Genomic DNA, 27873 nt, shown 5'->3' with positions numbered 1-27873 from the left:
AGGGTGATGTTCTCAAAACAATGTTTACAATGTTTTACAATGTTTTGTAAATGATAGAAATAAATCACTGTATATATTTTTATGTGCATCTCTATAAAACTGAAACCTGTCTTGAATGGAAAATAATTTCAGTCTCTTGACCTTCCATTTTATACAGGTTTCTCTGTATATGTGTTGTTTTTAAATATAATATACAATCAGCCCCAAAAAAAGTATTAAGATACAAATCACAAACTCTATCAATACATAACCAAACCATTTAACCTTAGTGAAACGAACACACAAAATGCTATTTGGAAGTTACAAAAATATTCTAAAATTATAAAACAAGGACTAAATAAATTAAGCTAATAGCAAAATTTTTAGAAACAAAGACCATGGTACTACACAATGTTTTGAGCAAAAAAAAATCATATGAGAGCTATCTTATCTACCAACACTAAAACTATTGGGCCCAAAACTAAAATAAAAAGTCCAATAAACTAACACAAGTCCAAATTACAAAGAATACTGAAAAAAATTCCAGTCTGATTGCTAACACTAATGCTCAAAACACCCAAGAAAATGTACATCAGAGAATAGGGAAAGAAAACAAAATGGCAGAAAAAGCGAACCAGATATTCCCTCCTATACAAGCTGTTGTTAAACAGCTGTAATTGGGATAGAGAAGACTTGCATCAATATCATCAAGAAATATATCATCATCATCAACAGAGAGAAATATCTGATTATATCATCAATATATGACAAAGCAACTGCAAACATTCGCTTGGATAAAGGAAAAGCAAAGATTAAACTTGGAAAAGAAGTCAGACAGTACCAGAGCTATTTACTGCTGTTTTAGAAGAAGTATTCAGAAAACTGGATTGGGATGAGAAAGGAATTAAAATAAATGAATTTCTCAACCATTTCCGTTTTGTCGATGACATAGTTATTATCCGCAGTAATCCAGACGAACCAGAAGAAATGATATAAGAACTGGCGAAGGCAAGTATTCAGGTGGGTTTGAAATGAATCTCCAAAAAACTAAAGTTATGTTCAACTCCTTTGCTCTGAAGAAGATCCTGCTCAACAACAAAGAGATAGAAGAAGTAGAAAGCTATGTATAACCTGGGACAAGAAATTACCATGGACAACGGAATCATTAATGAAATAAACAGAAGAATCATGATAGGATGGAGCACTTTTAGCAAAAACTGTAATTCTGAAGAGCCACATACTATTATGCTTGAAAAGAAAAGTGTTTAACCAGCGTGTGCTACCAGCACTGACTTATGGAGCTGAAACATGGACTCTCACAAACAAGATGATACAAAAGCTACAACACAACACAAAGGAGCATGGAAAGATGTATGTTAGGCATCACAAGGAGAGACAGAAAATGAATCACTCGGATAAGAAGCCACACAAAGGTATATGATATTGTGGAAAGAATTAAGCATTTAAAATGGAAATGGGATGGACATATTGCAAGAAGACAGGACAACAGATTGACCACAAGTATTCTGGATTGGTACCTCCATGGTGCTAAATGTTTGAGAAGGCGACCCCACGCAAGATGGATCGATGAGATCCAAAAAGTGGCTGGAGTTAACTGAATGGCAAAAGCATCAGACAGTGTAAAATGGAAAAATTTAGAGGATACCTTGTAACATGAGCGTCCTACCAGTTGCTAATATTACGATGGGAAGTCCCGCAGATCGCCAGCGAGAAATCTGCTGGGGGTCGTCATCGATTTTTGTCATCCGTGTAATGGCTCAATGTTGGGTAACATTAAAAACAACAGTGTTGTACTGTACGGTACAACCTTCATCCAGCAGTGGATTGAAAATGGTTGATGATGGTGATGATACGTGCAAGTAAACAATGATTTGATTAAGAACAAAGAATCAATGGAAAAATCTGACAAAAGTACAAAAAAGACTCAACAAAGGTCCTGTGACCTTCGACCGCTAGCTGACGCACAAAGCTCAGGGCTGAAACTGGGGGGGGGGGGGGGGTTGGGCAGGTTTAGGTTAGGTTAGAACAAAGAACACCATTATAAAATTATTGAATTTTAAAGTTGTGGTAGGCGGTGGCAAAATTCTAGCTTCAGCCTTGCAGAGCATGATAAGAACATGTCTTACCGCTGTGACACCCAAATCAAATATGACTTTTGACTAAAAGTGACAGAAAATAATAAAAAAATAACTCTGCTTTTATTTCTAACTCAGGAAAATGAACTTTCATTATTTTGGAGGTTGAATATATATATAAATGTGGATTATTTGAGTTTTAAGAAAGTACAGTGAAATCTTGATATAAAGATACTCTGCGGACAAAGAAGAACTATCATTATAGAGGGATTTTTTCCTTATATAGAGCATCATTCTAGTGAGGTTTCACCATATCACAAAATAATTATGCCATAAAAGAAATTTGCCACTAGGGTTGCCAATTATTAATCATACAAATCATGGACAATCAAGGGTGGCTGTATTTTGTTTAAATGAAAATGAGACGTACAGCTAGTAAGTATTCATTGAAAAATGTAAAATTGCCTTTACCAAAACCAAAGTTTGGCATAAAAAACCTTAAAAAGTATAGGCCTAATTAGTGAACCTTTAAATGAAAAAAAGTTGTATAAATATTATGTCAGCAATTACATAACATTTTTGAGCTTTGTTATTTTTTCACTACAATTGTATTTATCAAATACAATGATATAACAGCAAAAGCTAAAATATTTCACTTGAACTTACTGTAACAATTTCAAGCATCTCTTGCCGCGATATATACCCATTTCCATCCAGATCATACATGCTGAAAGCCCACTTTAATTTTTGCTCCAATTTTCCACGAGAGGTTACACTGAGAGCACACAAAAATTCTCTAAAGTCAATTGTCCCATCTCCATTTGCATCAAAAGTACGGAAAACATGTTCTGCAAATTTAGAAGCATCACCATAAGGAAAAAAATTCCCATAAATTTTTTTGAATTCTTCAATAGAAAGATGACCACTAGGACAGTCTTTCAAAAAACCTTTGTACCACTCCTGAATTTCTGCATCAGTAAATTCAGTGTTCTGGCGCAAATCTTCAAGCACTTCTGGTTTAAGTTTGCTGTTCTGTTTGCCCATGTCACAATAGAGATTGTAAAACAAATTATGAAGCTTTCATTTCATTGGGTGTATCAAAATTCTAGAACACCTGAAAAAATCAGAAAAATATATGATAGTTATTACATTTGCCTCATCATAAAACTTTATTTAAAGTTCATTTCAATCAAGTATACACAGCCAAGGGTTCCACAAAGTATGAAAAGTTGATGAAAGCTTGTTGATATAAATGAACTAGATATTTTTAAAAAATAAAACCACTCTGATTTCCATTAAATTTATTTTTACAAGTAGTAAATAAAAACATTTTATCAAAATTAATCAATTTGTGCATTGAGATGCAGAGCATCATAAAATTTTTAAGAATGTTCACTCTTTGGTAATGAAATTACTGTAAGAAAAAGAAAATGGGGAGGGGGTTGCAGATAGTGCATCTTTGCCCTCTTCCCCCTTATCCCCCCCCCCCCCATGATCTGCACATAAGGGCTAATTAGACTGGCATGAGGTTTATATCTGATCCTGAATAGCAACATTCTACTTTTTTTTCAATTCATGTCTCTCGCTGAGAGGCTGGAGTTCTAACCCCTTGGTGGAGCACTTTATATGGTAGTAATGTACCCAGTGGTAATTTTGTTGGCATTTCTGTTGTACCTATGTGTCGGGAAAGATTTTTGAACTCTGTATTTTGTCTACAACTACTACAGACATCATCAAGAGACTTTATGTAGCAAAGAATGATCCTTGATGATATGTGACAGTTATGAAATGCCCATTTGTAGTAGTTTTTTAAATTGCATTATATGTGAACACCATAATTTTCCCACTGAACTTATCCCATTGCGAGATCACTTCCAACTTGGCTTTGCAACAGAAACTGGAACAATTTTCAAGTGAAACTTCTTTAGCCAGTGTAGCAAATTTTCGAAAAGAGTAATGGAAATGACACTGCAAATGTGCAACGGTTCTAAGCATAGCCACTAAATACGGGTTGATTCATCAGCGGCATTACTGAGCACATGCCGGGGTGTGCTGCTTGAAATTTTGCCAATCCTAATGTTTGTTTCCTGGTAATGAAAAATGGAGTATGAAATCAACCATGAGCTTTATTATAGGTAGGTGGATGCCTGCTAAATATTCTTATTTTTGTGAAGTAAATGAAATTTTTTATTAAAAATATTTAACATCATTTCATAAATGTTGGAGTATTTCCAATTTTTTTTAAATATGAATAATTATTCGTGAAAATAGGGTTAAAATCAAGGGTGTCTATTGGCGACATGACACTGTTTGAAATTTGTACTGTTTATTCAATCACTCTTTCCTTCCAAAAAATTGTGTAAAAATTTAGTTTTTCGACTAACAGAACAATTAAATTAAGAATAAAATTGGAATTCCCATTTAAAAATCATGTTAAGGGCTGTGTCAATTTGGCAATCTATTGCTTCAAGTGTACTGATTTGGCTACTTATTTCTTCCCAGTGCAACTTACACTAGTAAACTGCCAAATCTCACAATTTTCGGTGGAAACAAAGGGAAAAGAAATTAGAATAGCTTTGTTAAAAAAAATAATTGGGAGAATACTTTTTGATATCATTTGGAATTTTCAGGTGACATGATAATGACATGACACTGGAAACTAATATATATATACCCATATGGGTTTCAAACTTCACTCACGTTTTTCAACTTGTTAGCTCACGCCATGTAGTTTGCTGGTGACATTGGTAATAAAAAGTTGAATTTTTGGTAGGTTTTATATTTTATTCTTTAATTTTTATGTTTTCAACTTTTAAACACACTTTTGTGTAAATGTCTATTTAATATTGTGCTGCTACTCATACGATTTTTCATGTTTTTGGTTATAATTTTGTATTTTCTCATATTTGCTTTTTGACTTTCAAAGCTTATTTATCAAATTATAAGCTTTATAAGCTTATTTTTTAATTGGGAGAATACTTTTTGATATCATTTGGAATTTTCAGGTGACATGATAATGACATGACACTGGAAACTAATATATATATACCCATATGGGTTTCAAACTTCACTCACGTTTTTCAACTTGTTAGCTCACGCCATGTAGTTTGCTGGTGACATTGGTAATAAAAAGTTGAATTTTTGGTAGGTTTTATATTTTATTCTTTAATTTTTATGTTTTCAACTTTTAAACACACTTTTGTGTAAATGTCTATTTAATATTGTGCTGCTACTCATACGATTTTTCATGTTTTTGGTTATAATTTTGTATTTTCTCATATTTGCTTTTTGACTTTCAAAGCTTATTTATCGCAAAAAATGTCGGGGAATTGATGGTAAATCTATGCTTATTTTGGCCTACCATCATTAGAAACATTTTTGCTGTTTGGAGCAATGTAGGGGTTCCCCCTTGAGAACGACATCCTCATTGTTCCATATTATTTCCATTATATTTCAATTTCTCCTAATATATTTTTAGTCTTCTCATTTTATTTCTATATATAATTATATATATTATGTATTCATATTTTATTTTAATTTAAATTTTGCTCAAATTGATTTTTTTTTTGCAAAGTGAAAAAAGAATTCAGAAGTTTAAATATGCTTGATTGCTCCATTCCACTGTGCTAACTTGGCTACTAATAGTCAGAGATTGACAAATTCCAGGTGCTAGTCACCATGGTGACTAAAAAAATTGATATTGGTGCTTGAAATTTTCTATATGTTATTACTAGCTCGGGAAAAAGAAATATGCTTGAATCCTAAAATATTTGGTTGGAGCCTAAAGAGAGTTTTTCTTGATTTGTCAAGCTCTGCTAATAGTATATATAATGAGTCACTCACTTCAATAAAATATAGTGTCTATTTTTATAATAGTGACTTGAGAATCCAGAAGCATTCAGCATCAAATATTGTTTTTAATTACTATGTTATTATTTTTTTCAATTTACACACTTCTTATTCATGAAAGTGAAAATGCATTAATTTTTTGGCTTTTTAAAATTCATTTCATATTTCAATACCTGTGTAAATGATTATGTGTTTGAGTGATTGTGTCAAATTTATATTACAACCTTGAATTTCACTCTATCGTGCAAGATTCTCATGCAGATTTATATACCTGCAGCCCAAAACAATCTTTAATTAAATGTATTATGGTAAAATCTACAATAGCCATATGGAAATTACAATCTTATCTAAACACAAATATGAAAATAAACCACACGTTGCACTGGAAACTTTTCTCACAGAAATTACACACTCCCTTTTCATTGCACTATGAGTGTAATTAATTTCTTTAAATGTTACAAATTGCTTAGAAAGCTATTTTAACACTTTCTTATATGGGCGATTTTTATCTGTAATGGTAAGATTGTTCTATGGTTTCTTCTAGGCACAACACTAGTGCAATATTGCCACCACATTTGAAAACCGGATTATTCCATATGCACCACCCCCCTATATTGTTGCTTTTTTCTTCTCTCGCATCAGCAGAGAGGGGTTTCTTGACAAGTTATATTTTTATAATCGTTATGTATATACAGTACTAGGGGGCTCTGCTCCCACCGCCTGTGGTGGCTAACACCTCCTCCCTTTTATCTTCACAACATATCTTGTTTATTTCATCCCACTTCATCAGAGTGCTATGATACGTGACATGTCAAACCAGCTTATTGACGGATTTTACAATAATAAAGGGAAAAAAAGTGATTCATCAAGTACCCCCAGAAAACTTCTCCATAGGGGTCCGCAGACTGGAGCCCCGTTGGGCCTCGAAAAATTTTCACTTGTATTCATTTTACCAACAAATAAATTCCAGGGCCCCCAATTAAGGACCCGGGATCCAATTCGCAGAATTTTAGCGAAGCCCAGACTGGATTTATCTCGGGCTTCCACTGTTGCAAATTTTACAGTGTAAAACAACAAAAGAACAATGTGATTCATCCAGAGCTCCCAAAATAAAACCTGTCAACTACCACATGGGGCCACCGACTTGGAAGATTGTTGGACATCCCCTGTGAGGGCCACGAAAAATTTTCACTTGTATTCAATTTACCATTAAATTCCAGGGCCCCAATCAAGGACCCGGGACCCAATTCGCAGAATTTTAGAATGCAATTCATCCAGGGTCCCCAAAATGAAACCTGTCAACTACCACATGAAGCCCCTAGACCAGGAAGCTTGTCAGACATCCCCCTGTGAGGGCCACGAAAAATGTTCATTTATATTCATTTTAACAACAAATAAAATCCAGGGCCCCCAACCAATTACCCGGAACAAAATTCACAATTTTTTATGGGGCCCCTGACTGGATATATCTTGCGCTTCTGGTATTGCAAATTTTTTAATGTTAAAGCAGCAAGAAAACAATGAGATCCGTCAAAGTTCCCTGGAAATGAAACCTTTTAACGTATATGTACAACGCCACGCCCTGGGTACCTTGACCCTGTGTGTTGCGAGCACTGTTCATATATGTATATTATACATATACATACCTTTTGGCATGGCCCCTACTAGGGCAGGGCTGACAGCGGCCGGAACGATTCTTACTACTTTTTGATTTTTCACACTATAAATTAACCACAGAGGGGGCCCCCATGAAAAAGCTGGTTTGGGGCCCGCCAACTATTGCAGCCTAGGGGCTCTGCTGCAGGATGTGGGGGCCACGCATCTCGGTACATACACATAATTTAGTCTGGATGCGTCAAACGGTTCTTGATATATTCCAAATGAAAACTTCACCCAAAATCGTTACCGATTTCCATAACACCAAATAAGCGTAACCGTTGCATAAAAACAGGCACTTTTCGAGTTTGTGATTTTATATTATAGAATAGATATGTCATACACTGTACTTCACTGTATATACAGGGCGCAAAGTTACCAGCACGCACCACATTTTACTGATGAACTGTTGATCCTAGAAGCATACTTCCAATCAGAAAAAATATTAAAATAACAAGTAGATACATCATTCGTGTATCAAGGGGTTGTATAATTAGTAAAATAAAAAATAAATTTTTTATACGAACACCTATATGTACTTTTTGAGCAATGAAAAAGTTGTTGCCTTTGTCTCTCCTGATGCCAATAAAAAAATTACCACGTTTCTAAGTGCAATATTCATTGAGATATTTTTAATTTAAAAAAAAAATCAAGAAAAGTTGGGAAAATACAGCATAAAATGGGGGGGGGGAGAGATAAAACCCATATTTATCCTGCCCCCCCCCCCCAAGCTTTCTCTGTTATTCGGAGGAAAGTTTTTTTCTTTGAAAACTGTGCAAGATCGATAACCGCAATGCTTCTCCGACAAAAACTACATTCAAACTGATCTATTTAGACGGATCCACAACAGTGCCATTGTCTCTTACAGTTATTCGAAGACTGCCATATTTTCTCTGATGTTAAAATTCTTTATTGGTCACCATAGGCGCCGGAACCTAGAGGATGAGGTCATTTGAGGCCTCCCCCCCAACAATAAATTTTGTAAGGGGTCTGAGATAACCCAATAATTTCTGAAAAAAACACAATGCAATGCACCTTCCTCCTACGTATGCGCTTGAGTCCCGTATATACGGGACGATCAGTAACTTTCAGCCCCTCAAATGTTTTCTTCATATCGGCACCTCTGCTCTCCCTCATTATGGAATCAAACATCGCTCTCCTCCATCATGCAATCAAGCATCGCTCTCCTCCATTTTCGATTCGGGCATTGCTGACCTCCATAATGGAGAATCAGTCTTAGCCCCACCTTTATTAGAGAAATCGGGCGTTGCTCTCCATTATGGAATCGGGCATTGCCCACTCCATTATGGAATCAGGCGTTGCTCTCCACATTATGTAATCGAGAATTGCTCTCTTCCATTAAGGAATCGGGCATCGCTCTTCTCCATCATACAATCAAGCATCGCTCTACTCCATTTTGGAATAAGGCGTTGCTCTTTTCATTATGGAATCCGACATTGCTCTCCTCCATTTTGGAATAAGGCGTTGCTCTTTTCATTATGGAATCCGACATTGCTCTCCTCCATTTTGGATTCCGGCATTGCTCACCTCCATTACGGAATCGATCTTGGCTCCACCTTTATTGAGGGAATCGGGCGTTGCTCTCCTTCATTATGGAATCGGTCTTGGCCCATGTCCTCCATCAAAGCCCGCTAGAAAGATTCTCTTAATGCAGCTTTGTCCTCCATGGTCTTGGCCCACCTTTATTGGGGTAGACGGGCGTTGCCATCCTTCATTACGGAATCGGGCATAACTCTCCTCAAATGGAATCGGGCGTTGCTATCACTCATTATGGAATCAGATATTGCTCACCTCCCTTATGTTATCAGGCTTAGCTCAATTTGGTGACTTCTCCATGACTATCCCTTGACTTTTATTGGACTCTTTCATTATAGCAATGATACCCAATGCAGTGGCCACTGCACCATTGCAAACGACAAACAAATTGCTTTGTATCAATGGCAACAACTACGTTAGAGTTAATGAAACAGAAGTATTAAGCAATAAGAATCACTCATAACTCTACCAACATAAATATGTTGCGGCCACGCATATTCACACACAACACCATAGGCACCGGAACCTGGGCCGGATGATACCATTTGAGCCCCACCCTCCGCCAAAAAAGGCACGAATATACAGCCGAATCCCGTTATAACGAATTCCAAGAGACCGGAAAAATCACTTCATAATAACGAAATTTCATTATAAAGGAATTCCTGATTTTCACATAGTTTTTATGTAAACTTATTTGGGGGATTAGGAAAGTTTTCATTAAAACGAGATTTTTGCCTCCTGCGTATGAGCCTACGACGCCGCGTGTGGCTATCACATGGCCCAAGAGGTACAGCTGTACTCAATATCACAAGGGGCAAGTGCGCATTTTGGTTCACTCACCTAGTATGTTTTCTAGAACGTTCAAATGAAAACAAAGAAAAAATTCTGCTTCTCACTTGTCCGGTCCCTGGAGCACCAGAAATCACCTTATATAGAAATACATTTCTTAATAAAAATCAACCTCGCTGTACATCATATTTAAATTATAAGTGCAAGTGATGATGGCTTACCAATGAGTGCTGTTTTGAGGATTAAGTTATGTCATTATTACGGTGACCATACGTCCCGTATTTCCCGGGTGAGTCCCGGTTTTCTTTTTTTTTTTTTCTGGCAGTCCCGACTTTTTGGCAAAAGCGTCGCGGTTTTTCCCGTTTTTTACATGGCGCCTACTTGGATTTTTATTCTTTATTGAAGTCAAAGATTGAAATTATTTTTCAACTCATAAGTTATATGATAATTACAACTATAAATAAGAACATTAATCTCCTACATTTGTGTTGTTGAACGTTTTATTTCGTGGAATTCATTTTAATCCACTGCAATTTGCAGTAACGCTTCGTTTCCCGCCATTGAGATTTTTCCGTAATTTCAGCAATATTTGGCAACTTTGTGCACTTTTGGCGTTGTTCTTGGCGATAATTGGCGATGTCCCGTATTTGGAATCCCAATATCCCGTATTTCTCTCGAGGAAATATGGTCAGCCTAGTCATTATTAAGAACGATAAACTAATACTGGACCAAAAAGCAGAAAAATCTGCTTTAAATACGGGCCGTGTGGTCACAAGCATTTTGCACGGTAAATAATAGTGTGCAGCTTTCTTTTGAAAAAAAAAAAAGAAAGTTTTATCTCGAGGTCCACCAAGACTGGAGCCCTGTCAGCCTCTCGCCAAGGTTGCTTCTAGGGCCGGCACATGAGGCTTCGCAACCGGGCGGCAGGTAAGCTCGAGCAGCCCCTGAATTTAATAATTTATCAATTAATACGATTAATTTTATTCAAAATTTATTGGTTGCAGCTTCTAAAATGCATGCTTTTAGTGATAAAATTAATTGAATTCCGATTCACTTTTGAATAGGAATATCAAATTCAGTACAGAAATGTGATCTGGTTCAACCTTATTCTTCTTCCAGGATCCCGGGAAATGAGTTCAGATTCCCTGGAAATTTCAGGTTGCATTTTAGGTGCTGGATCCCGGGAGAGAAACCATGATTATCGGAATAAAATTGAATGCGGAAAAATTCGAAAATCAATTCGTAAAAAAAATCCGTGACCTTCTCTTTTAGTTTGCGACTTTTTCTTGACTTTCGTGACCTTTTCTCAGATCGTGACATTTCTGGGACTTCGTGATTTTTTCATGATGGTAGACACCCTGATTCCGCATAACCAATTTGGCTTCATTCCAGGTCGATCGGCTCTGGTTCAACAGCTACTATGTCATGACCTCTGAACACGTGCTATTGAAGATAAGACCGAATTAGATATACAGTAGGACCTCTCAAATCCGAACTCCTCGTAACCTATGTGATTCCGGATTATGGATTCACTTTTGTTCATTTCTGAAGTTCTCATAATTAATGCAGTTTTTTGAGCACTTTGATTCATATTTTTCTTTGAAAAAAAATTAACAAAGCAATATAATCATATTCGTATAGTAACAAAATTTAATTAAAACCATAATTTCTAATTTACATACCGTTTCTAGTTATCCATTGGAAAAAAAAATTCTTACTCTCAAGCATTCTTTGTAGACATTGCTTGGATCCGAAAAAAAAAAAAATTCATTGTTTCTGAGGTTCGTAAACGGTAGATTTTCCGATTCCAAGTTGTCCACACAATATTCGTGCTCTGGTGTTCCTCGTTCTAGCTTTTTCAAAACTTCAACTTTCTCACATATACATATAGCATCATGTTTCGTTTGCAGCTTGTATCTGTTGCATCACTTGCCATTTTTGGCATGTTCGGAAATTCACTTGGATAATCACAGAAAAAAATGGAGCACTCGACAAGCAGGGCCGTCTTAAGAGTATCATGGGCCCCCGGGCCAATTGATTTTTCTGAGGCCCTACCAAACAAATTCTTGAAAATTTCAATCAGAATTCATTTTTGTGAGGCCCTCCGTCCGTGCCCGGGTGGGCCCATGCCTTAAGACGGCACTGTCGACAAGTTGTAAAACGCTAAAGGTTAACCGTACAGACCGGAGAAATGAAATGAAGAAAGAAAAGTGTTCTCTCGTTCAAAGCTAACTTTCTCACTAATCACATTCATTGAGACACACAGTTGCTTTCATTGTTTCTCAGAAACCCTAAAATCGCAGTGGATACCAACAATAAATCGTATAAAATGATCGATGTATTAGAAAAGGCCGAAACAGAATTTGAGTACAGAAAAAATATTAAAAGTTCCCGGTTGAAAAAAAAAAAAAAATTGTCAGAAGTGTCCGGATTTGGGAGGTCCTACTGTACCCTATCTCGACTTTCACCGAGCCTACGATAAAATTGACAGACCACTTCTCATTGGAAAGCTGCTATTCATTTGTATTCCAATCAAACTGTCGAATTTTACAAACATATAGTATATCGTCACGAACATTTCAAGTTCGCACCAATGACTGCCTCTCCGACTGATAAACAAAACTTTTCCATCTGGGTAATCTATGGGGGAAAGTACTGGAATCTCAACTTTTCGTCCTGATGACCAACGACATATAAAAATATGTAAATCCTGACCCTTATGGCAGTTTGCAGATGATCTCAAACGATTTTGCCCAGCATCTGATAACACTACTAACAAGGAAAAGGTCCAAAGGTGTCATCCTCAAAATATTATGAAAAAATTTAAGTACATTCATCTCACACAGAAACACATATAAACAAAAAAATCCGCGGCTGAGTTCAATTATTAAAGACGCAAAAAATTATTAAAAATTACAACAGTTGGCTACTCATCGCCTCTCGTACTTCTTGGCGAAATCTATAAAAATTTTCTTTTCACTCTCTCTAGCTCCCCTTTTCATTTTTTTTGAATGCTAAGCGAGGAGAGAGAGAGAGAGAGGAGAAAGGGGGGGGGAGAAAATAACAATAAAAAGAAAGCGATGGGCGACAAAATAACGTAATGTATCAGCAAAAAAATAATCATTTTTTTTTTTAATTTAGCGCTTTCGTGCGCGTTTCCTTCTTCCCCTTCCAGAAACCAGTTTTTCTCTCCCCCCCCCCCCCCGTCTTTCTTTGTGTATGCTGTACCTGATCACGTGTTGTTTGAATGACTTCACTCTAGCTCTAGTATCGTGGGATTTTTTTTTGTTATTCTTGGCTTCTCTCTCTCTATTGACGTTCAAACTATTGATATTTACATTTTTTTTGTCACCCATAATAATTCTCTGCCGGATAATTTTATATATTTGTGCATATTTTAATGAGTAGAATTAGTGGTAATTTTTTCGAAACTTTTTGAGGATGACACCTTCGGCCCCTTTCCTTGTAAGTCAGGCTTGTCAGCATCTTTTCGATTGTACCAGAGCGTTTCTCAACCTTTTTGAACCTAAGGAACCAATAAAATATCTGAAACAATTCGATTGACCCCCTACTTACAGCATGAGTAGTGCGACCCTATGTCAGAATAAAACACATGTAGGTCACTTAAAATGCAAGAATGTTCCGTATTTTAAGTGACATTTCTGTATTTTTAGATTTACATGTCGCGTTTTTCAGTGAAGCTTATTTGAATTTGTAATCTTTACTAAAATCGTGAAGGAAGATAATTTTTGCAACTTAATTATGGCTATAAATATAAATATTCATCTCACTGTTCAAGGTTTTTTTTCCGCGAACTACATTTGATTTCACTATGATTGGCAGTTCTTTATTTCCCACTCATTGGTAATTTTTGAGCAATAATTAACGATTTTGCCAACTTACAGTAACAATTGACTATGTGTTCCGTATTTTACCATATTAAAAGATCCCAGTTTCCCGTATTTTTCTTAATAAAATGGAGTCACTCAAGTCATGATGAATGTTTTCTCTTGAAATACATTTTTATCTACTGCGATTTTTGCAGTAGCTCTTTATTTCCCCAACCTTCAGCATTAATTAGTCAATTTATCGTTAAATGCATTTTTGGCTACAATCGTAGGCGCCGGAACATAGGTAGGAAAAAAAATGGGGGGCTATTTCAGAACCTGAATAAATTTTGTGGGGGGAAGCAGAGCTTCCCGATAATTAATGAATATGCAACGCAACCCTCCCCTAATGCGAACAGGCTTGAGTCCCTTATATGTGCAACGCCTGGCAACTTTCAGCCCCCTCCCTCCAAATGTTTTCTTCATATCGGCACCTCTGCTACAATTAGCGGTATCATAAGATACCGCTTATAAAGATATTACTAAACTCAAAGATATTACTAATATCAATCATAACAATTTAGTAACTTTTCCTTTAGTGCGAATTAAATTAATTACCAAGTCTGCTTGCAGACCACGTGTGCCATCGTCGCAGACCACCTCTCGCCCGCGGACCATAGGTAGAGAAACGCTGGTTTGGACCATCGATAACCTCTTTTAACCAGCAAATAAAAGCGAAATCATGCGCATAGGTGGATGGCAGCTACCACGTTTATATCCTGGGAGATGAAGTATAGTCAAACTCGGTTATAACGACATCGAAGATTAAAAAAAAGGCTGTTATAACCGAGTTGTCGTTACAACCGAGGTTGAAGTGCTTAAGACCTTTCAAGTTTAAAACACATAATCAGATGCAATCAAATACTGCACACGAAGTTATTTGTTCATGATTCAGATGGCCATATTTTGGAAGAAATATACGGGACATTGGGATCATAAATACGGGATAAATGGCCTCCAAATCCAGAAGTAGGGCCCTAGGACTGAATCTCCTACAGGCCCTCAGGCCAGATTTTCACGAGTCCTTCAAAAAAGTGAATTTACACTGTGAAAAAACAAAAAGTGATAAGAATCGTCCCGAGCCAACACCTTCTATAGCAGAAAGCCTCCGCGCCAAGCTTTGACGTCACTGATGTCGTCCATTTCACCTGTAGCTATTGGATATAGCAACTTGACGTATGCGAAATCTTTACCTTTTTGCAGTATATCCAATGACTATAGGTGAAATGGACGACTTCAGTGACGTCACGAGCTTTGAGCGGAGGCTTTCTGCTGTAAAAGGTGTTGCCCGAGCCCCCCCCCCCCCAGGCTCGAGTACGACTTCCTATATAACCAGGGATTATATAGGAGATCGTGGCTCGAGCCCTATCAGCCCCACCCTTGTGGGAGCGATGACGGGATATTTCCAATTCCAATCAAATGCTATCAATTGTTGGCAAATTATAGCGTATAAATAACTCTTGGCGGAAATAAAATACTACAGCAAGTATGCAGTGATACAAATGCATTTCACGAAACACAGGTTGATAGAACATACAAGTTGAACATAAAAAATATGGGAAATGGATATTCAGTCATATTGATTATAATGCAATTTATAAATTATGCAACTTTATCTCCATCCCCGATTTTAGTAAAGATTGTAAACTAAAGTAAGCTTCATTGGAAAAAACGGGACATTTTTCGCAAAAGATTAGACAAAATTACGAGAAAATACAGGAATGTCCAGTATACGGGTCATACCAATAAGCAAGGCGATCCGTGAAACATGTAATAAATTATTTTTTTACCGTTACGTATCAACAAAAATTTTCTTAATGTGCTATAATTCCTTTAATTTCTATGGAAAACACCATAAAATTGAAAGCAAGAGCATCGAAAAAGTGTCATTATATCTCAGATAGTTGTATTTTATCGACGTTATAAGAAAGGCTAATTACCCTTATTCTCTATGGGAATCGGTCGAGATCGCCAATTTTTGACGTTATAGTCGAGATTTCGTTACAACAGAGTTTGACTGTGCTTAAAAGAGTTCTCCTCCTACAAGGACTTAGGTATCACCCTTTCTCCAACACAACTACACTTTCTCCCAAAACTATTCGGATATAGTATGCAAAGCGGGTAGGGCTTCCTACGTATTACAAAAAGCATATTCAAAATGTGATATGCCTACAATCTTACATGCCTACAAATTCTTCGTACGCCCAATATTAGGATACTGTTCGCAAGTATGGTGTCCGTATAAGATTCAGGGCCGTAACTAGGTTGGGGCAACCCGGGTATTGAGCCGAATGGGGCCCCCTACAAACGTTTACACTTGTTTTACATAATAATAATAATAATTTCAAGAGAGGCCCACAAGTCTGCCCTGGGCCTCGAGAAGGCATACTACGGCACTGGTTAAAGATATTATGTTCATCGAGAAAAATCAGAAATTGTTCACTCCGTAAACGTTTCTGCAACATGCGCAGGCTAAACTATGAAGAAAGAGTTAGAATAGGGCGTTCACTCAACTACGGAATGGTGAACATGGCCATAGAGTAATAGTGGAGTGGCGTCTCGTGGCCTAAAAGGTTCCCCTGCCACAGAATCACTCATGGCCTCACTTATACAATCTCCATTTTTTGAATTGCGCAGGGGTGGGAAGTGACAAAGTCCATTTCTCGGAGCAGCAAAATTGAGGATTCGGAGCAGTTAAGAGCAGCAAAATATAGGATTCGGAGCAGATATTTATAAATTGGAGCAGCGAAATTAACAATGTTTTCGTTAACCCTCACCCCTTTTCAAAATAAAACAACTGCACTGTCTTTTGTTAAACATCTTTTCATCAGCTTATTTTTTGTTTTTGGTGTTTCAGGCTTTAGACACCTTACAAGATTCATCGAAAGACTGGTTATTTGTGGAGATGAAGATTACAAGGAAGAAAATTCATCACTGCCCCCACGGGGACTAGAACCCCGGTCTCTCGCTTGCCGGACGAGTTCTCTACCATCTAAGCTATGGAAGCAGATAGAATATTTCAACCTTGGAGCGTATATATATATATGTTGAAAGGCACCGTACATGGACGGCCTCAACAATCAACTAATAGCTCGTGAATGACAAAGGCCAACCAGATGGCCATATGCATATAGAAATGCTATGCATATGGCCATCTGGTTGGCCTTTGTCATTCACGAGCTATTAGTAGGTAGCTTAGATGGTAGAGCACTCGTCCGGCAAGCGAGAGACCGGGGTTCGGGCCCCCGTGGGGGCAGTGATGAATTTTCTGCCTTGTAATCTTCATCTCCACAAATAACCAGTCTTTCGATGAATCTTGTATTGACAAGTGGAGAGGACGTTTCTATATTTAGACACCTTGTTTGAAAGAGCGGCTGTCATAAAATTTTTCGCACCACAATCTATTTAAGATGATTTTTGCTTACTGAGGGCACTATTTGCTGTCTGGAACAGCAGCCATTCAAATGGGCTAAAAATTTTCTATAGTCTTTATATAGATATTATAAATTTTCAATATCATTTTCAATTTTTTTATATTCAGAAAGAAATTGTTGCAAAATGGGAGAGAATTTCAGAAGAATCAACACGATGGTTAGCGATTCGGCACTCATTATTTGGCGAGACTGGCAATCTGACAATCATTATTTGGCGAGATTGGCAATCTGACAATCATTATTTGGCGAGATTAGCAATCTGACACCCGTTATTTGGCGAGATTGGCTATCTTACTCGTTATTTGGCGATTTAACTCATTATTCGGCAACATTGGTGATTTAACGCTCGTTATTCGGCAAAGTTTCTAAATTAGCAATCGTAATTCGGTGGACACGCTCTTTTTACTTCCGGAATGGAATTTTTTTTCACGAAACGGCTACAGTAATTTCTCCTGCTTCCAGTGGCGACTTTTTTTGAAAACGGAAACTGACTCGCATTTACGCTTTAAAGCTGAAAGACCATTGCAAACCATCTTCAGTTGCACGATCACGGATATTATTGGGGTTTCGCGATGGAAAGCCCGATGATGGGTCGATAGTTTAAATAAGGCGATAGTTGAAGTACAGTGGAATAAAACACTCTCTTTTCGGGCATATGAAGCAAAATTCGCTATTTGGCGCAAAAAAATACGAAAATACCCTATTGGAGCAAGATGGCGCAAGATGTTAATTTTGGCGCAGTGCGGCGCAATTGGAGCAGAGTTCCCACCCCTGAATTGCGTCATCAGACATCATTTTGCTGACACTCACTTCAGATACATACACCAATGGTAAGAAGCAATATCTGATTCAAGTACAAAGGCCACAACAGGCAAAATGTCCAACGAGGTTTTTTTGGCTGAAAAAAGATGCCCATAACAAATATGGATGTCAACTACATGTACGTATATCTAAAATACAGCAACTCAAAATAAGAGCATTTATTACGAAATAATAACTACTTGGTAATTTACACGAAATTCAATAGTTATAAATATAAAACTCGAACGAATATGGACACGTTTCATCATCTGAGCTTGTTTGTTCTTCAGCGTATCGGGAAATGCTGCAGAAATTTATCCACACGCACACAACTTTCGACTTCACATTTCATTTTTACTGTCAGCATTGAGTTTTTAGTGTCACCATTTGGTTTTTATTGCCTACATTGCGTTCTTATTTTATTTACAATGTGTGTTTTTATCATCTTATTTTACGTTATTTATTGTACAACATACCAGGGGTGGCCAACTTTTTTCCAAGCCGTGCCACTCTACGCAATTTTAAACCTGACCGAACAAAAAAAATTAAATTCACTTATAACAAGAAGTACGTTATAGAGACAATATCAACCGTCCATTATGTCTGTCTCTCGCTCTCAGCTCTTGTTCTTTTACCGTAGTTTTTAACATTTATAATCAAATTTCGTTTCTTATTTTGCCAAGTGTCTTCGATAACTTATTCTGATGCTTCTCATATAGCTAGTCTCTCATTAAGCCTGGGGGCACCAATAGCAGTGATGATTAGACCCATAAACAACCAAACAAAAAGTGTAAGCCAGTGAAATTATTTCCTTGGTTCTTTATAGACACCTTAAGGGAGAAGTTGTGTTAGACACTACCTATTTTGGACAGTAATCCAATACTTCGGGTGCATTGGTAATACCACTACCTCTCATTCAGCAAAGGGAGACAAACCGTCAACCATTGGATCATCCCCGACCACACATATTATAGCTTATATGAACGTGAGTTTCCCCCATCTTGGTATAAATTTTGATCGACACTTCATAAAGAAACTTTCCAACAAAGCATTTTGCTTTAAATTAGTAATATATCATATACAAAAGAACTTCTGTATTTCTTATTGCTAAATAATACTGCATTCCTCCTCATTATCCGGCATTCCGTAAAAATCGGGGGGGGGGGCACCCCAGCTTTTGAAATGTTGGAGTCTCGTAATTCCCGGCATGCTGGAATAAGCGAGGTTCAATAAGGATCACATAATACATTCACAGAAGGCGATATCAATCTATATTAAATACTGAATAAACACGAATAGGAATAAAATAGTAGCTTTCACTGTAGCACACGCGTTTTGTCCAGGGATTTGATAACGGTAATAAAAATTGAGCATTTACTTATTGCCGTGGCCCTCACAAGGGTGGGGCTGACGGAGCTCAATTTTTCATGAAATTTTGTTTTTTCACATTAAAAATTCAATATAAAACGGTGACAAGTGACCCGGGCACAACCAAAGATCCCAGACCAAGGGCCGTGCTGCAGGATGTGGGGCCATGCTTACTGATCAATTTAATCATCATTAACCTAATACAAATACTTTATTTTGCACGTTTTTTTTCTGCATGTTCAGAGATTGAAGAAATATGCTGTAGCATTTTGAATTAAAATATCATGTTTTTGAAGTGCAATCTTTTATTTTGCTTATTCCAATCTTACACACGATCAAGGAATACATAAAATAATTCGCAATCTACTGGTGTTTCCAATTCAACACATCTAATCTATGTCAATTTAGTATTTTCCGGTAGTAAAAGCAAACACCAAGTTCGAACTATCTAAACGTAGTTCGTAAAACAAAAGGATCCTAAAACGTAAAAAAACAGACAAGATTTAAATTAGTCAATTCAATCGATTCTTAGAGTCCAGACATTTCCGAATTATCTGGAATCTAACTCGAATTTCCCGGTATGTCCGCTAATGCGGGTCAAATACGGAAAAAAAATATTTCTCTTACAACACAGTTATAACAGTGGACATTTGCAGAACACAGAAAAAAAGACAAATTTCCAAATATTTATGGATGGGGGACCATATTGCCTGTATGTTAAAGGTCATTCTCATATTTTCCCCTGTTTTTGGCCGTCCGACTTTCATAGGAAAATGCATCATTTTTTCAACGGAAGTCTTTAAATTTGTAGTATTTACAAAAATCGTGGACGAACACAATTTTATAACTTATAATTTTTTTTCCAAACCGAGCACAACTCAGGTCTATCGCCATCTATGAGCAATTTACTGCCTCGTGAGTTGTGCGGGAAGTTTAATGTGTGTACCTAACAGTCTGATTTTTCAGTGCTGCCATCTATATTTCAGAAGTGAAGTGTAATGAGTGAATAATTATACTGTTTGTAGGCCTGTTGCTCTCTGTGACGAAACTTTTCAACGAGGAGATCAGCTCACATTTGCGCCTTGAAGTTAGGAACCACAGAAAACCAACTTCAGCCGACCACCACTGGGGTTCGAACAACTTATAAATTACATTACGCCACAAAAAATTGGGACTATAAATAAAAATATTCATCTTGTTCAACATGTTTTTTTTCCCGTGAAACACATTTTAATTCTTGGCGATTTATAGTAGCCCATCATTTCTCACCTAGTGGCAATTAATCAGCAATTTAAGCAGTGAATTGGCATTCTCCCCCACAATAGTGGGGAAAAGCGATGTCCCGTATCTTTTTATATTTAGGATCCTAATTTCTCATCTTTTCCTCGAAGAAATGTGATCAACCTATTTATGAAAGTTGAAAGAAAATTAATAACGATTTAATGCATCCAGACACAGAGCACATTCAAAAGGAAGACCTTTATATTAGAGGCCTTTCACACGGAGCGGATGCGGGTCCGGAAGAAGTTTTAACAATTGGAATATACTGCGCCTTTCAGACGAGACGAAAAATCTCCGCACCTAGGAAATGTTCATGCGGGTCCGGACGTCGTCCGCATGTGTCAAAACCTAAGTGCGGGCTCCGCATCCGCACACTTAGAAGTTTTGACAATGGGTTTATTCGGAGCTATTCACACGATGCGGAGCGAATTCGTCCGCATCTTTGGCTATTTTTTGAAGGTGATTTTTCACGGAATTTTTTTAATTATTTGCCATAAATACCCTTAAAAACACCATATGATGGTCCCTGCTCATTAATATAATGTACCTACATACGTCTATCCCTCCGTTTCCTTCTGAGATTGAGATATAGCAACTTTAACTGCCTTTTGTCCATATTTCACAATTTTATATAATAAAACCTGCCAACAAGGGCCACTGACGGGACCAAAATGATAAGCCGTTCTGTTCATTACGAATATTTAATTGACTACATACTTTAGTAACTTTCAAATTTAATTTAAAAATTTTAATTTTTTTCTTTTTAAATTTTTAAAATTATTTAAAAATATAAATATCTGAAATACTATTTTAAATATTTGTTATTTTTTTAAATTTTTAATCTGTTAATTTTTTTAAACTTTAAAAAAAATACTTTTCATAAACAACGTTATCCACGTACGGTGTTCACTCAGGGCCGGATTAAGTCGTTTGAAGACCCTAGCACTTGAATATTTTTGGTGGTTCCCCCGATACCTACAAGTTTATTTTACACGATATTCAGTCTATAAACTTGAAAAAATGAAATTTTATATTTCAGAAGTGGATAAGGATGGATAATCTAAGGATGGGATTTCACTCTAAAAGGTTTATGAAAGTTATTTTATAAAACTTGAAAAATGTAACCAATAAACACATCTGTTACATTCGAGAGAACTTAACTGATCCGCCTATTGGTTGCATTTTTCAAGTTTTATAAACGAACTTTTATAGTGTAAACCCGGCTTAAGACAGAATTGTGATGTGAATATTTCTAAGCACAGGCATTTTGAAAGTCTCTACCCCTCCCCTTTTTTACTACTTGCAAATTCTTTGATATCTCCTGAATTTCTTTTTCTTTTTTTTGGAACATCGAATGTTTTGGATGTTTTTGGATTGGATTTTTCGAACATTGGATGTTTTTGGATTTTTTTTTTCAAAATATTTTGAAAATATTTGAAGACATTTTCTCCCATCGACTACTTGTGAGGATCGGAATGAAGACATCTTTATTCCCATATTCTATGTGGCTATAGATTAAACCACTAAAGAATGCCTCTAGGCTGCCTATGGGCACTGAATCAGGGGTGAAGGAGAAAAATAATTACAAAAATTGCGAAAAAACAGTTTTTATGCACGAATTTCGAACTAAAGATGCGGGCGATTCGTCCGCATCTTCAGTGCTCGTTTGAAAGGGTATGCGGACCCACGTCCGCATCCGCTCCGCGTGAAAGGGGCCTAAATTACATACGTTCTCTGGGATACAAAAAATATTAGGGGAAAAAAATGAATAAAACAGCGCACCGGTATGTGAAGAAAAAAAATTCTCGTCAACTTGATTGTTCAAAGGGTTTCCCCGGAAACGAACAAACACATCCATAATGTGCACACGATCGTCTATTGAATGAATACAGAAAATAAAGAGCGTTTTCTACGAGTAACCGATACGTATATCGATCGTAATATAAATGAGGTGCGAAGCAAGTCTACCTAGAAGTCATTATATGAAACGCAGAGAAAAAAAGCAGCAGCAAAATGAAGCACACTAATTAGAAGTATGAAAAAAAAGCCGCGTGAGCCGCACACACCGGCATCAATTTAGAACGCACCACTTGCTACAGCGACTGCTCTAACGCTTCCGCTTGGTCAAGGTCATGCCAAACAAGCTATCCATCTTTTTCCAAGTGAAGCTTTAGGTACCGAATTTCAATATCGACAATTTGGCATCAACACAAAAGGGGAGGACACACACATGCAAAAACTATATTTAGAAATGACAATTTTTTCTTCGAATACGACAATATATACTTTCGATCGAGCATAACAGAAATGTGTGAAGTCCAATAAAGAGAAGCATATCAGAATCAAACATGCAATTTTTCTTTCACTTTTTTTCCACGAAAAAATAGAAATATCATACAAATAAATACAAACACAAAAGCCACAACAGACAAATTTGATCACTAGCATCAAAATTGACCCCTGAAAAAAGATGCCCATAAAAAAATATGGATGCCAAATATAACCAAAATACAGCAACCCAATAAAAAAGCATATATCACGAAAGAGAAAAATTAATATAATTGATACGCGCAAATTGAAATAACCACATTTCCCGTTACACATCTCGATCTATCGAGAAGTTCGAGAAAATTTAAAGTAAATAAAGGTTTTTAAAAATGAGAAAAACCAAAAAGGTAATTTCATTTGAAAGTATTTAATGTCGTGTGTGGGTTTGAGAAGAGATTGAAAATTAACCAATATTATCTCTCTCCAATGAGATGTAAAAAAATGCAATATTACGGTGTCATTTTTCAATTAATTGATTTACCGCTGCATTTGTTTCACATTTTGTTGCAGATGATGCAATGAATTTCGTGCTCGGCTTGAAAATGGACCTTGATCTGACATTACTATACAGAAAGAAGCTTTGACGATTTAGATACACGAATCAATCGCTAGGCACATAATGAAATGAGAAGAAAAAGAGCATAAAAACAGAGACAGACCTTGAAATTACCATAGCAACGAGTTTCAGCTTCGGAACAAACGAGTTACACGCGCTCGCGCACGAAACTGAAACATTAAAAGAAGCAGATGTCGAAAAAAAGCCAGCCTTAAAATATTCACAACTAAAAACTCGCACGTTAGTTCATCGGTATTGCTACCGAAAAACACCTGTATCGATGCAATCGTTAAATTCCTCGGCATTTTGCAGCTACAACCGATATGAACAGGAATTTTTTTGCAGTTTATGAAACGTGACGGTGAATATAACGTGTACTCCAAGGGCAATCATGTCCATTTTTAAATGGCTTTTTAGGGGTCATCTTAACGACTGAAATGAAAACCTTATAGCGTTATCCATATTGAATCGACTAAAAATTTCTATTTAGCTCTTTGGTAAGCGTGTTTATTTTCCTTTGAATACACATACGGGAATGATCTGAAATTATTAATTAAATAAAGCAATCATCTGAAATAACCCGTCACTTTTGAAACATTATGAGCTCCATTAATGGTACAACGGCAGCAGTAGACATGCCAACATTGGCTTAAAGCTTGTCTCAAGTTCTGCGAGCTCGACCATGCATTATGCAAATGAAGCCGGGTTCAGACCCGCCGTGCTGAAAAACCCGTTTTTAGCCCACAGCGTATAGAGCGGTTTTGACGGAAAACAGGTTTTGTGCACTTTTGGGCATCGAGTAGAGCGGCGGGATTAGACCCAGATTTTACAGATTGCCTTCCACGCTCAGACAAAACAGATCGGCTCCGAGTTTTTCCCTCGAACTTTCTCACATGCGTACACAAATTCATCGTTATGGAAAAGATCGATGAAATTTTTTAAAAATAATAAAAATAAGTAAAACACCGCAAGAAACTCAGACTCGATTTTTTTTAAACCGATTTCCGTAGTATTGAGAGTAGCTCCGTAGTTTATTGTGGCCGTCCATAGAAATTACGGACAATCCGTAGCAGTTGGAACTCTGCAGCAGTATATCGGGTTCCAATCGAATTACAGTCCTACAACTAAAATTGTGTGGGTTCAAAAAGCAAAGGGATGTAAGTGATCAAAATTGAATTTCGAGAAAACTAATTTTAAAGTTATTGTAACGTTAGAAAAATTCTATTTAGTAGTTAAACTAGTGGCTGCTAGAAAGCAGCACAAGTATATAGAATGGGTCTGTTCACCTTCCAGTAGTCAGATGTTGGGTGAAGGAACCTCAATATTTAGTAAATTTTTACACTTACAACCCTTTGCTTCTGACCCCCTCAGTTGAACTCTTTGAACTCTACTTCCATAAAATCATTTCGCAATGCAGGAATCACGAAGAAGCTCAAGCAATCTTCACCACAGCTTATCAACAGAGAGAAAGACTGCTTGCAATACTTCCATCTCTCTCTCCCAACACATAAAAATTCATTTTTTTAAAACAACATTTCAAATGCGTTTGTTTGTTTTGACGCAACGCAATCATTTCAAGCACTGTGATGAACTACTAGACCGGAACGTATCGTTTATAGCCGATTCCAAACATCTGGACAAAGGCAACCACGCTCCAGCTGGAATTCAAATCTAGACATGCAGAGCTGGAGGTTAGTAAACTAACCACACGAATACTAAGCGGTCTAACATAGAAATACAACGCCACAACAGGCAAAATGCCCAACGAGGTGGCTGAGAAAAAGATGCCCATAAAAATATGGATGTCATATATTTCAAAAATATAGCAACCCAATTAAAAATGCAATTAACAAAAATTGTAAACAATATATACACATGATAAAATATTATACAATGCCCATAAAGAATACTTATGGTTGTCTTATTCTAAGTATTTATAGCTTCTCGATTTACCCCAACATGTTTATCGTATTTCTTTTAAAACGTGTCAACTGTGTTACAATTTACTACCTCCGGGGGTAAGCTATTCCATTTATTAACAACATGGACATTATGTATTAATATATTAGTAAAAATGATAAATGAATAAATAAAAGTAATTGATTTCGCGTTGATCCTTTTGTAGAAATTTCGATCCTCTATGCACGGGTACACAAACGCAGCAAAGGACCAGTCAACTAGATGGATAGTATATCAGATGTGGGTTGTATGCAATTATATTGAGTGCAGGGGCGTCGGAAGTACTTCTAAACTGTAGGTGCTCGTCTTTAGTTTTATATCGGAAATTTTAATTTCTGAATCAATTCTGGGGATGCTCGGATTCATGCTACAAATTACTATGGGTGCTTGAGCACCCACAGCACCCCCGGCTCCGACGCCACTGATTGAGTGCGTACGTGAGCTGCATTTTGTGTGCCAAAACATTGAGTGAAAAAATTAGTATTTAGCAAAGGACCTTTTGTAGCCGGGCCTTTATGTACAGATTTGTAAGTATCACACACATTCAATTTTCAAGTATATAATCATTTTTATATTGAAAATTCAAAAATATATATAACATTTAAAAAAAGTCAATAGTTCGTTCGAAAAATTCAATTGTACTGCAAACCGTGGGCCGGATAATAAACTTTCATGGACTATTTGACTTACAGGTCGCCAGTTTGTGACTCCTTCTCTACGCATTATTAACAAAAGATTATAAAATTGTGGAAAAAATATTTTCCGAATTCTTTTACAACAAAAAGTAAAAAAAGATTTCAGCCACCATGCGATCGTAGTAATATGTAGTTCGAACCCTACCGGCGGCGTAGGTTGGTTTCGAACATCGAGGAGCGAATGCGAGCAGATCTCTCTCTTCATTAAACACTAAAAACTCACTACAGAGAGCAACGGACCAACAATGGTACAAATATTCAATCGCTACACTCCACTCATGGTTTGAAAAGTTTAGATGGCAGCTCTAAAAATTCACGCATAACACTAAATACTCACTCAGGACTATTAGATACACATGAACGCTTCCGGCACAACTCATTTGGTAGTAAACTGCCCATGGAGATAGATCGGAGTTGCGCTCGGTTTGAAAGAAAGAAAAAAGTTTGCTTTTAGCTATATCAAATGTAAAATATTTCATATCCCTAAGTTCAAACACACACACACACACACACACACACACAAGTTTTATTACATATTTCAATTGTTTCGGCGATAACACGGTGTGGTGATGTTTAATCATTCAACTCAGAAGTTTTCAATAATATAAAGGTAACTAAATTGCGATCAATTTAATTAGCAAGTTCCGAAAATTAAGTAAAGGTGGAAAATTGAATCAAGTGAGGCAAAAGAAAAAAATTTAGATGATTCAATTAAAAATTGACACATTATATAAAATAAACTGTGGTTGTATACATATGATATATAAAAATAATAAACCGTTCAACTTTTAAGATTTACCACATTTTTCTATCCGCATTAAAATTCAACTTTTATGAAACGAATGCATAATACAGTGTATTTGTCTTATTTCGTTCCAAAAATGAACGTTTGCTTAATGATCAACATCAATTTTAAATACTTGAAAAGTAATTTAATTAATATTTGAGAAATATTGATGAAAAATGTTTTGCAGTTTTTTTTCCAATTTCTTTTAAACTGCTTTTTTTTTTCAGTTGAAAATCAACATATCCTAGCACCACACCATATCTTAGCATATTCACGTAAGTAACGAAAAAAAAAATCCGGTTTTGAAAACATAAGCCTTGCCGTGATTATTCCGAGAAATACGGAAATAAAATAGTTTATACTTCATCCAAGTTCTATATATCAGAAATATTTCATTCAAAAGAGAGAGAGAGATTCTATTGATATAACAAATTTATTTTTGACAGAAATCGCAAATAAGTCTCTTCCTCTGTTACATTGGCCACACACACATGCTTGTTCGTCTCAATGAATTTTATATTTTATCTTTATACTTTCACGAATGAATTTTGTAAATGGTATTTGTAAGATGTGATGTGCATTTCTTCACGATTTTCTTTTTTTTGTACTCACAAGTCTTTTTGCGCTAAATAAATATATCTATAATAATGGAAGAGAATTTTCTTTTAACAACTTATTATAATTTAATAACTCATAAATCATCATAACTTATTTACCGGAAAAACTGGCGTTGACCACAAAGTTTCTACCATTGAAATTATAATAAAAATTCTTAAGAAACACTGAACTAGTTTGGTGCATGCTCAAATGATATTCATAAGATGAAAATGATTAAAAACCAATGATTATAT

At 36.4% G+C, this 27873-nt stretch overlaps 1 protein-coding gene across 6 annotated transcripts in view; it reads right to left on the bottom strand.

Moving 5' to 3' along the window:
• LOC149067623 (neurocalcin homolog) overlaps nucleotides 1–27873 on the bottom strand; it is a 124115-nt gene that overhangs the window by 30526 nt on the left and 65716 nt on the right. For all 6 annotated transcript variants that reach the window (XM_089252534.1, XM_089252536.1, XM_089252535.1 and 3 more), the window contains one exon: nucleotides 2742–3189. In XM_089252534.1, the coding sequence (XP_089108660.1) occupies nucleotides 2742–3119 (378 nt within the window). In that variant the 5' untranslated portion in view covers nucleotides 3120–3189. The remainder of the gene's footprint in view (nucleotides 1–2741; nucleotides 3190–27873) is intronic.

The sequence above is a fragment of the Pholcus phalangioides genome, unplaced genomic scaffold (assembly GCF_987345545.1).
Source record: "Pholcus phalangioides strain wild (caught in Gottingen) unplaced genomic scaffold, Ppha-v1.0 ptg000029l_1, whole genome shotgun sequence".
Lineage (NCBI taxonomy): Eukaryota > Metazoa > Arthropoda > Arachnida > Araneae > Pholcidae > Pholcus > Pholcus phalangioides.
The sequence above is the reverse complement of the archived record's forward strand: the minus strand, read 5'-3'. Positions and strand labels throughout refer to the sequence as shown.